We start from the raw sequence: 12,242 nt of genomic DNA, 5'->3' as shown, positions 1-12,242 counted from the left end.
CTTTCCGACTCCAGTTTATCCAGAGACTTCTTGTTGGGCCCACAAACCTTGTCTGGAGACCCTTAGCCCAAACCGTTTTGACTCGAGGCGGGAATTTAGGTCTTGCTGAACAATTGTTTTTGATGGACCTGAACATTTATAAACTCTGTAATCTTCCAAAGTTTTACCATGGACTGTTCACTGTGTGGAAAATGTTCCAAAAGAATAGAATGACAGAATGTGAGTCACTGTCATGGCTGTTGAAAGAGCCAGTGGTGCATGGCACTCGTTTCAACGTAGAACGTATAATGGGACCTTTCGTGCTACAGTTGTTTGTTTCAGCTCGGATTGTCACTCTGGGACATGTGGTTGATCTATGTGGACCTATGTTGAGCGACGCTGTAGGTCTGGCCTCTCGTGTGGGAATAAGATCTATTAGGTCCGTGGATCAGCTGCTTAACACTTGGAAGCATGAACTTACAACTACCGAACTATCTTTGCTAAGTGACTATTGTAACAAGCAATGTCAACCAGCTTCTGATGATCCTTTTCCTGCATTAACACTTGTTCCTGATTTTAAAGAATGTACCGGTCAATTGTTTGAGTCCACAGAGACTCTTACAAATGAATTTGATGTCATGGAGGGGAAAACAATGTATAAAATGTTTGTAAAAATTCTAAACAAAAGCAAACTAAGTGGTCGAGCCGACACTCCTTGGAGAGCTCATCTAGGGCTTGAAAATGAGGTTAGACCTGAGTGGAGAGCAATATACAAACCACCGTTGACAAAAAGAGTAGGGGACTTGCAATGGAGAATCCTACACGGTATTGTGGCTGTTAATGCTTTTATTTCTGTCATTAACCCTAATGTAAGTGAGGATTGTCCTTTTTGCTTGCAGAGGGAAACAGTTTATCACTGTTTTTTGGATTGCAGTAGACTGTGTTTTCTGTTTCAGTTGTTAGAACAAATGTTCATGATGTTTGGGGAGGTTTTTTCTAAACAGCTGTTTATTCTCGGTTTTAGATATAGTCAGAAGTGGAGAATGAAATGTCAATTGTTTAACTTTGTTATGGGTCAAGCTAAAATGGCTATTTATGTTAGCAGGAAAAATAAGATAGAAGAGTCTTCTGACTCTGAGGTAATTAATGTTTTTGTCAGGATGATGAAAGCCAGATTAAAAGTTGATTTCAACTTTTACAGTACCACAAACAATGTTGAGGAATTCACAAACATCTGGTGTTTTAAAGATGTTTTATGCTCTGTGGTGGAAAATAATCTGGTTTTTGGGATTGTTTTGAGCTAAATTGTGTTATAGCCTATTTGTACTGTTTTTGTTTTTTATGATTACAGTATTGTAGAAAATCTTGTTATGGACATTTGAATAATTAAAGAGCTATTAAATTCTCTCTCTCACTCTCTCTCTCTCTCACTCTCTCTCTCTCTCTCTCTCTCTCTCTCTCTCTCTCTCTCTCTCTCTCTCTCTCTCTCTCTCTCTCTCTCTCTCTCTCTCTCTCTCTCTCTGATACACTTTATAAATAAACTAACTAAATAATATCTCAACAACAATGTAAACAATTGGAGAGGTTTTGGTTAGGGGTAAGGACAATATAAGAGAAAAGAGACAGACCAATCATATAGTAGCAGTGTGTGTGTGTGTGTGTGTGTGCCCGTTTCGACTTCTTTTTGGCTTACCCACAGCTTTGTGAGGGCGCATACAATTTATAGCTTTGTGGAATTAGCATCGTAAGACTAGCACTAAAATTGTCTTTGGCACATAACACAGACAAAAGCTGATTTTAGTATTTATAATTGAAACTTACATCACAGTAAATCTTAAACCTTACCGACTTTAATTGTTTTGGAACAGTGATCTGCAGCTCTCGTAACAACTGACACATCTTTCAAACTTTGAAGCACAAAAACAATGTGAGGACTGCAAGTATCTATGCAAAAAATAAGAAATTTATACATTTGCTTACAAGTTTGTTTTTTTACTGAGCCACACTAATCCACAGAATACTTACAATTGGGATGTAATTACAAACTGTAGGCAGTACTGATTATTAAACCAATCATAACACCTCAGATATTTCTCTAAAATTTAGTTTTCTTGTTTTTAATTAGATTTTTTAAATCAGTGAATAGGCAGATTCAATTTGAAACACATTTTAAAAAAGCATTTTGACAATGCAGATAATACTTTAATAGGAAGTTAAGGGCAGGGTACCTGATTTGATCCAGAAAAATATTTAGTCAAATCCTGATAGCAATCACTATGTTAAGTTGTCTAAATGTATTTGTATAAATGTCATCTGTGAAAGGCATATTACAAAAAAAAACTCAGTACGAATGCAATAATTGGACACATGCAATTTTTGCTCCTCTGTGAACCTGTTTTGCATGCCACTGCGCACCTTGTTCACGCAGACATAATACGTCATCAGCACATTAACTTATTAACTCTTTCACCGCCAGCGTTTTTTCAAAAAGTTGCCAGCCAGTGCCAGCGTTTTTCATGATTCTCACAAAAATTTAATGCCTTCCAGAAAATGTTCTTCTTTAAATATATAGACATACAATATACCAAATGAAAGAACAGACCCTCTGCTTTCAAACAAACAAAAAAAAAACGTTTCATCCTACCTTCAGTGGTTCTTTTGTAATCAGCTTTTGAATATGGGTAGGTTTTGCAAAAACACCACATTTTGAGCAAAAAGCTGAGATAATTCCATTTTTGTGACGGATTTTTCATAGAGATGCCATTTAGAGCGATCTTTAAAACAGACACGGACATGCACCCGCTTGCCATAGGGCAATACTTCCAGGTTTAAAAAGTTGCGGAGGGATAATAGCGGTATTGCGGAAAGACGGAAAATCTCGTCATTGGCAGGGAAGCGTTTTCTCTTGATTGACGAAATATCTCGTCAATGGCGGCGAAAGAGTTAACTATAAATATAGTTGAAAGATGTCAACTTAATATTATAAGTTGTAGCAACTCATCTCTTGTCAAGAAAAATAATAGTAAGTTAAAATGACTTGTAAATTTGAGTTGATTAAAGGGAAAATATATGTAAATGCTTATGCATTCTCTCACAGATTTGGATAGGTAATTAATTATGGTAATTATGGAATTCAGGAATCGGGTATTTAAATCATTTCATTGCATTTACTTTCGCGCAAAGCCGCGAACTGTACAGGAACCAATTTTGTCTGTACTGATTTGTCATTGAAAACTGAAGAGTGCCTTCACAAAGGGCTAACAGGACATTTTGCGAGCCCTGCATATGTATCTTTAATGTATTGCATCGTAGGCTATGCATCAACTCCGTTAAGAAGATTCACATCCCGAAAATATATATACACATTTTTATTTTTAATTCTTTATATTATATATAAAAATCTGGGTCTTGTTCCGCACAGACTTCCTGTTTCAGTTGAAATGACGTCACATCAAACAATGCCACATGGTCCAAGGTACTTCAGTAAATACTGTATTCTTTCCTTCCCTTTTCTTTCCCTTTCCTTCCCTTTCCTTTCAATTCTCGCTCTCAGTACGAGTGAACTGTCAGTTTAGGTCAACACATTTTTCTCAGATTTCCTCTAAAAACATCCAAAAATTTCTAAAACAAGACTGCACTGGGGTTGACTATCAACAATAGTCAGACATGTTTCCGATAGCGGGCTTTTTATGACGATAGTTTGCGATAGTTATTATTATAATTATCATTATAGTTTCGCATTAACATGCACATTGCGTGCTTTACCTCGCATGAGAGGGTATGTGGGCTTCACCTTCCACAAAATAGATTGTAACGTGCGCGGATTCCTTCTCGCATGCACCTGGACTTGTAAAGTGCATGTCTTGGACTCTTGCTCGGACTTAAACACTCGCGGCATGGATGACTCCTAGCACCTGAACTTGTAATAACCAGCGAGTGTGTTGTTCCCGCTCCCTGGCACGCCGGAAATTTCAGAGCGCCTGGTCTTTAATGATGCGCTCGGATTAATGGCATCAGTTTAAAAAAGGTTGCGGTCATGACAGTGTTGCCCTTGCTTCTTTTTTGTCCACCAATCAAGTGCCTTGTCATAAATGAGTAAAAAATGAACAACTAAATAGGGAACCCTGACTAAAATAAATGTAAAACTACAATCTCGTTTGAAGTTCTCAAATTAAAAGGGCCTAGCCTTGGAAACTGTGTGAAAACAGTACAAATATGTTTACTAGCCAGATATGCAAAACAGTTTAGACAGCTGTGCTGCTTACTGATTTGAAAACAAGTACTAAAATTGAAGAAATGTGGCAAATCATTTGAGAGAACTGTACATGATTTGTTCAACAAGCATCACATTACGACGTGTAAATGCATCTTCTCTAGAAACCTCTCTTGACAGCTGCAAAGAATAAACACATGATGGAGCAGGACAGACAGAGGAGTCCAAAACAGTAGTCAAAGTAGATGCTTCATGCATTTGATGCATAAAAACCCATAAATTTCCCATCTGCCCATCTAACTATTGTGTCAATGTCCATTTATCTAGCATCTTGTCATAATACAAAGAGACAAGCAAGTGCGTTTCTTAACGTATAAAGTAAATCACAGCTAAATATTACAAGGTAAAGATCACATCTCCCTAAGAATGGCAGTATGTGCCCTGTTTTACATCTATTCATTGATAAAATGTAAACATGTAAAAGAATTGCTGGAAAATGTTTGATAGAGATTAAAAATTAATGTACTTTTTTGTATAGCAATAATAATTATAGTAATCTGATTTACCTAAAAACAATGAGATAACACCTAAATAACAGTGAATTTAGCTTCATAAGAATCCAAAATCTTGAATTCTGTTCATGTGATTGACGTTTTTCTAGGCTGCTGATTTATACTCAAAAAACTTCACACATTGTGACAAAAGTACAAAACATAAACATAAAAAGATTTCGTCTTTTGTTACCACGATTCTGTCTGTGAAGGTGCAATTTCAAAGGCCCGTGCCTCTTCACGTGTATGCCGCACGAGCAAGCGAAACACAAACTATACAATCTCGCTTTGATTTTAGGAGGAACAAACGTGCCTATTTTTAGATATTTTACTCTCCTCCTCGCAACAATGAGGGCAGAAATTTCTGCCTTTCTAGACAAACAAACAACGGCTGGCAGATTTTCCCCATTATGGGTAGGAGGAAAACATTTTGATTTCCTCTATCTAAACAGATAGCAGGTGGCGAAATGAAAGACATCACACACCAAACGACACCAGCAGGAGAATCTTTGATGTTCCACCATCGTTCAACGAGCAGAGACAATAGCATCTCCCTTTGCCAGCGTGTATCTGTCTCTCTGCTGACGGAAGTTAATTGAGATGGGAGAGAAGTTTTCCACAGCGATTATCCTGCAGATATTCGTAATCCCAGACACAGACGCACCGTGATTGCATCGCTCAGACTTAGAAAAAAGAAATCTTACTTTAAGTAGTTAACTATGTATTTTAATAGGTCTACCTGACCTGTTAAAAGTGAAATGCCATCCCAAATCAAATGCAATTATAACTTTGTGGGCGTAAACATGTAGCTAAAACCGCTGACCAAGCGAAAATTTGCATTTTGAGAACCAACCTCAGCGCTTCGCTTCATCCATTTTAATGATTCTCATGAGCTGATGGCTGAGACTAATTATTGCCCATTATAAAACTCAACAGTAGTGATGGAGAGGAGAGGAGCTGGAACGTGTACAGCAGTAGTCTGAAGCTTGGCTTATCGGTGCTACTTATGAATAAGTCCAATCTATCATATGTCCAGGAAAGCCCTAAGGCCTCTGGTCTGGATTGCTGCCAGTGAGCCGGAGTGGGAAGGCTATACATGTGTGAACTGTGACTTATTGGGTCACGAACTGTATTCAAGTTAGCATTGGATGGCGATGGTGGTTGTGATAGTTTTTCGTGCAATGGTTAAAAAATTACGCTTATTAACGAAAATATGTCATGCATCACAGAATCTGAATTTGGACATTTAGTTCCATTTGACCGGTTCCATTTTTTGCCAAATAGTGGATTTTCTTTTAACTCATTCCCCACCAGCCATTTTTTTTTTAAAGTTGCCAGCATTTTTTGTGATTTTTACAAAAATTTTACAAAACGCCTAAAGTAAATTTTCTTCTGAAAATATATAATCATACAAATATATCAAATGAAAAAACAGCCCCTTTGCTTTCAAACAAACAATAAACAAACAAACAAAACGGGGAAAAAGTCTATATTTATATTTTTATTAGGGCTGTCAAAAGATTAATCGCGATTAATCGCATCCAAAATAAAAGTTTGTGTTTACATAACATATGTGTGTGTACTGTGTCTAAATATTATGTATATATGAATACCGACACATTCAGGTATATATTTAAGAAATATTTGCATTTAAATACTGTATATACATTTATATAATTTATATTATATATGAATATAAATATTTTATATATAAATATAATAAATTTTTCTTAAATATATACATAATTGGGTGTGTTTTTATATATGAATAATAATTATACACCGTACACACACATTTGTTATGTTAACACAAACTTTTATTTTGGATGCGATTAATCGCGATTAATCTTTTGACAGCCCTAATTTTTATATCTATATTTTTTTCTCTGCTTATAAACTCTTAAATATACGAAGCCCCTAGGACATGGAGCAAAAATTTAATAAAGCTTAGTTTCGCGCGCTCACGTGGAACTTCCGCGCGCTCACGTGGAACTTCCGCGCGCTCACGTGGAACTTCCGCGCGCTCACGTGGAACTTCCCCGCGCTCACGTGGAACTTCCGCGCGCTCATGTGGAACTTCCGCGCGCTCACGTGGAACTTCCGCGCGCTCACGTGGAACTTCCGCGCGCTCACGTGGAACTTTCGCTTTCACATGCACACGCATGTGCATTAAAAAAATTCTGCATATGAAGGTTTCGCGTGAGCACATGAAACTTAACTTTAGATTTTTTTTACCCCACTGTCACCTTAGGGGCTCAGTATAAATATGGCTATTTTTCTTTAAAAAAAAATTTAATTTAGCAAAAAGCTGAAATAATTGCATTTTTCGGAAGAAATTTTGTTAGAGATCAGATTTAGAACGATTATCAAAACATGCACAGCATTTAAAATTAGTAAAAAAATTTGCTTCAGTTTTTTATAAATTGGGTAAGTGCGCCATCTAGTGGATAATCGCGGTATTACAGATTACCATATAAATCAAGCGTGCCGCACAAGCCCTGAAAAGTAAAGCCAAAACGTCTCGATGCTCCCCCCCGTGGCTGGTCCTAGTATAGGTCATAAACCCTGCCTCCCCATGTTATTCAATGGGACTTAAGACCAACTAAACAATTTAATTACACTTCAAATATCTTTTTTCCGAAGCTGATTCCTGTCATTTACTGTAGTTTTTATCACACTCAAGTGTTTGTTTTAAAAATAAGTTTGTTTTTAGTTATTTAAAGCTATAAAAACGATGGTATGACGTCATGATTGACAGCTGAGCCGAGTGAGTAGTTGTATTTACCTTATTTACCTTATCTTATATTAATTTGGTACGCAATAAGCAGACATGAAAATTGTAGCAGAAAGGAGCAGACAGAGTTCACATAGAGCAAGACTCCACTTAAAACCATAGAAACAGTGCAGCATGTGCTTGTGATTGATTATGCGTATTCTGTGAGGGCGGGGTCTTGATTTCGAGGCTTTACTTCGTGCTCACTACTACGCAGGACTGGTCCCGAAATCGCTACTGCACAGACTCAAGACCCAAGATGTCAGCCCCATACCAGTGGGGGGCTTCACTTTTCACCAATGGTAGAGAGCAAATGGGCGTCGTCCATCTTTTTTTACAGTCTATGATATAAATCCATCAGGAACACGTTTTTTCATGCTAATTTTTTCTCTTAATTTACGAAATTAACTCATCAATGGCGGGGAAAGAGTTAAATTAAGCTGTTGAAAGGATTGTGTATTATTATAATAATTCAATTCCAATAATACATTTTGTGATCACAGAACAGTGCACTATGAATAGGTCTGGTAAAAAAATATTTTTGGAATTAATTTTTTTATGTGGCTGATTCAATATTGATTCCCCCAAAAATAGTCCTTGGTAACTTCAATAGCTGGGTATTATTTTCAGGCACTGCGTAATATCATTGCACCTGCTGCTCCAATGGTATGCCAGCAAAGTCCTTGATTATTACGCAGGAATGAGAGTATAGTTCCTAGCCATATCGACCTATAAAATCACAACTTTTAATTTTCCGTCTATCTTAGTACACGATGTAACTACAGAAAAGTCAAGTTTTAAATAGGAAACTATAGTGGCTAGTAGCTCTTTCATTTTTTTTAACTAATTAGTAAGCTGAAATTCCCTGTTTTTATTTAAAAATATCTATAGGAAATGTATAAGGTATTGTAAATTCATTGAATCGAATTGAGAATCAAATCCAGCACTAGCACTGAGGCATTTCACACCCCTTGCAGGTAATGCATACATGCATAAGATATAGGTGTGCACGTCATCTTACCTGAGTGTAAACTGCTCAGTAGTGGCCGCAGAACTCATTAGCACTTGAAATCCCACAGTCTGTCCCTGTTTAACTGGGTTGGGCGGCACCATAATCTCTATGTCACCATCCAGTCTGAGTCTGTTTTTGGGCTCTTTGCTCTCTCCAGTGGCAAGACTCACTGTCCCAATCCTCTGCATATTCCCGTCCTGAACTACAACCTTGCCTTGCACCCTGCCTGCCACACACTCTTTCCTGAGGCCCTCTGGAGGAACAATGGTGTAATGCAGCTCCACTGTGATTGGAACGGGCTCTTGTGTTCGCCTGCGTGGCGGAGGGGGAGGGTTGAACCAGCTTGTAGGGATGGGAAGCTGGGCTACACAGATTCCCAGATTTCCTTCCAACCGGCAGGCGGTTGATACGGAACTTTCCCCCGGCTCGCGGATCCCGACGACACGTATGCATGGCAACAGTTCTGCGGGAGTATCCGTGTCTTCCCACCTGCGGCCCGCCAGGTAAAACAACACTTGAATCTGAGGACGATCCACCCCTATCCTCCTGGTCACCAGGTGTGCTCTGACCTTCCGGCCCAGTGTCAGGTGTGCGGAAGAGCGAAAGGAGCGTGGCAGCGCCCCCTGGAGGAGATCAGGGGGTACGGGCATCTCCACAGTGAGGTTGCCATAGCTACAGTTGACCGACACGAGGGGATTAGGGCCGGCATCTGGCAAGTGGAGAAAAAGAGGATCGCTGCGTGTTTGCAAGCTCCCGTTTCGCATCACCTCCTGCGTGGCCTCTCGGAGAAAGAAAGATGACTCTGCACCCTGCAGCTGGCAGGATACGGGGAGGTACGTGGGCAGAGAGGAGGAGAACCTGGGCGCGAGATCACTACCGCCACTCCTGCACTCACACACTGCGGAGAGAGAAAGAGATAATCAGTGTGTTTATTTAGTTTCACGGGCATTTCAGAGCGCATTTCAGATGTGATTACAAGGCAAAATGGCATTTAGTTCTGATTTAAAGTGTCCCCTGGTTTTGGTTTTCTTTTATGCAATGAGAGCTTTTATTTACAGAGATTCTAGAGGCACAAATGAAATTAGGGCCAAGGGTCTTTGGAAGGATAATTATCTTTGTGTGTGCGTGCGCTTGTGTGTGTGAACGAACAGTAAGTCAATGTTTTGAGTGGAACAGATGGTACAGTCAGAATAAAGAGACAGGAAAAGAGTTTTAAAAGGAGAGCGATAGAATGAGAGCATGTTAAAATAACAAAATAAACAAAACATCTACATATGCAGCAGATGCTCTCATCTAGACAATCTTGACAACTACCTCACTAAATTTCAGGTCCAAACCGTGCATTAATGTCATCAACATGCATGAGTACAACTGTGAGTACTACCAGATGTCTACTAATGTAACTAGGTAAAAACTCAAAAAGATAAAACCGACTTGGGTGTAGACTAAAAGTGCAGACAAAGGGGTGGTTTCCCGGACAGGGTTTAGATTAATCCAGGACTAGGCCTTAGTTTACTAGCAACATTTAAGTAGTTTCTACAAAGATACCTTACAAAAAACATTACTTATGTGCATGTTGAGAAAAAAACAATGTCACTAGTATATGTCAAAATCAGGGTTCCCACACCATAGTAAACTTCAAATTCAAGGACCTTTCAAGGACTTTCCAGGTCCAATACCCTCAAATTCAAGGACTAAATGTTGGGACACATTTTAAGTGAGAGCAAGGTTACATCATGTTACCTTTTAAGAGACATTGTTACAGTTCCCTTTCGAGGGATCTCGCGCTGCGTCACTGCGGTGACACTTTGGGGACGCCTCCAGGGGTAAGTGTGTCTATATGTGTATATCAAATTCAACCAATGGTGAGGCTTAACGACAAAGACAGGGTGATGCGGGAGCCAGAAAGTATATCACTCTGGTATTCGCTCTGGTATTTCCGCGCTGTGCACACACAAGTGACGACGCACACCACACACGTGCATGCCACACATGCACTGCCTTTTTTGTTCGTTTTTCTTTCTTTTTTTAAACAGCAAGGAAAATCATCAAACTGTTATCAGAAGGTTTGTGTTAACAAGTCCACACATTTATTTATTTAATATAATTGCAACATTTTGCCGTCATATAATCGCACAGGCTGACATCGCGATTGCGATGTGATTAATTGTGCAGCACTAATCTGAAATATTGCCAAAGACGGCTTTACAGGGAGACGCAGCGTCTCGTTCCCTTATCAGGGAACAACAGTTACATACTTAACCCGAGACGTTTTCATGTATCAAACAAAACTATGCAGAAAAGCATTTTGGTATATGAATCAACATTCGCATATAGAAGATACAAGCATTTAAAGCAAACAGTTTAGCACGTGTGCTTAAAAGTCTAGAATTTTTATGATATTATCCTACACTACACAGAAAATAATATGGATTTTTTCCTGAAAACTTCTTGCATAAAATAGATTCAAGCACTTTCAATGACCTGTATCTATGTATGTATTCCCAGGGCCTTGAATTTTTTCCCCCAGATTCACAAACTTTCAAGGATTTTAAGGACCCGTGGGAACCCTGCAAGATATGTCAGTGCAAGGTGTATATAAATTAAGGCAGATGAAATATGCATTTTAGTCTGGGACTATGGGTAAGCCCTGTCTGGGACACAGGCCCTAAAAGTGGGGACCCTGCACAGATGACCCAAACCAAAAACAAGGGCACCTTCCCACCCCATGCATGTAGCGTTTTTTTAACACTGCAGATAAAGCTGTTTAACTATACAGGGCTAAAATACTGGGGTTTTGGAAAATGAATCAACAGTTTATATTAACAAGAACAAAACTACTCATTTGTAAATGTCAGCTTTACTGAAGCATTACCAACTTTATTTAGTTCAACAAGCTTTGATAAATGTAAAGTACAGTTTTACTATTAGGAAAATTATTATTTTAATGATCATCTCATCAAGGAAAACATAAATGCCAAATAAACAAAAACGCTGACAGAATAAAGTCAAAATGAACGTATTACAAGAAAAATTATTCATTGGAAAGCAAATTCACTTTTTACACCTAATAAATTTTCTTGTACCTGTCCTTGTTCTCAGTATTGCCGTAAGCAATTGCAAACTTCATTGATGAAAGGAAACAAGTTGCTCTGTGAGAGTCACGTCAAGGATGCAGTTTTATCTAATAAACATGACAGTGAAAGCTGAATGCTGTTGTTTGTATGGGAGCATACTTAAAAATGCCTTTGGGAGGGCACTGTGATATGCACAGTTGGCAACAAACTAGTCTGAAATATCACAAAACAATCACATAACACTTGAAATTAGCTTTGGATAAAAGTTTTTGTTTACTAAATAACTCAAATTAATTGACCAAGTTGCCCCGGGCACTGTATACACCTCCCTGTGCACATCTCGCTCTTCAACCTGCTTATTCATCAAATCAAACTGTAGGAAACAATAAACACACATAAACTAATGCAAAATATAGGAATCTAAATTGTTAATGCAATTTCATGAAAAAAATATGTGTGTCAATATATCAATATGCAATACATGTGCGTAAATTGCGTAAATATGTGCATGTGAGTGTAAGCCTTCGGGCCAGCTTCTCTCAAAACACGGCATGTAAAGTCAACAAGGCATCACAGAAATGGAAATCTGTCATTTAGTGGACATTTTTAACCAAAGCAAAGGTCCCTCAGGAGCAAC

General features: G+C 38.5%; 1 protein-coding gene across 2 annotated transcripts in view; it reads right to left on the bottom strand.

The window, feature by feature from the left end:
* The window catches only part of LOC129439794 (transmembrane protein 132C), a 281,641-nt gene that overhangs the window by 193,446 nt on the left and 75,953 nt on the right, over positions 1-12,242 (bottom strand). The window contains exon 2 of one of the 2 annotated variants that reach the window (XM_055198605.2): positions 8,538-9,426. The exons of the other annotated variant lie outside the window; for it this stretch is intronic. Coding sequence (XP_055054580.2) covers positions 8,538-9,426 — 889 coding nt within the window. The remainder of the gene's footprint in view (positions 1-8,537; positions 9,427-12,242) is intronic. 2 annotated transcript variants of the gene reach the window in all.

This window comes from Misgurnus anguillicaudatus, chromosome 22 (genome assembly GCF_027580225.2).
Source record: "Misgurnus anguillicaudatus chromosome 22, ASM2758022v2, whole genome shotgun sequence".
In the NCBI taxonomy this organism is placed as follows: domain Eukaryota; kingdom Metazoa; phylum Chordata; class Actinopteri; order Cypriniformes; family Cobitidae; genus Misgurnus; species Misgurnus anguillicaudatus.
Note: the sequence above shows the minus strand (reverse complement) of the source record. Positions and strands in the feature narration are given on the sequence as shown.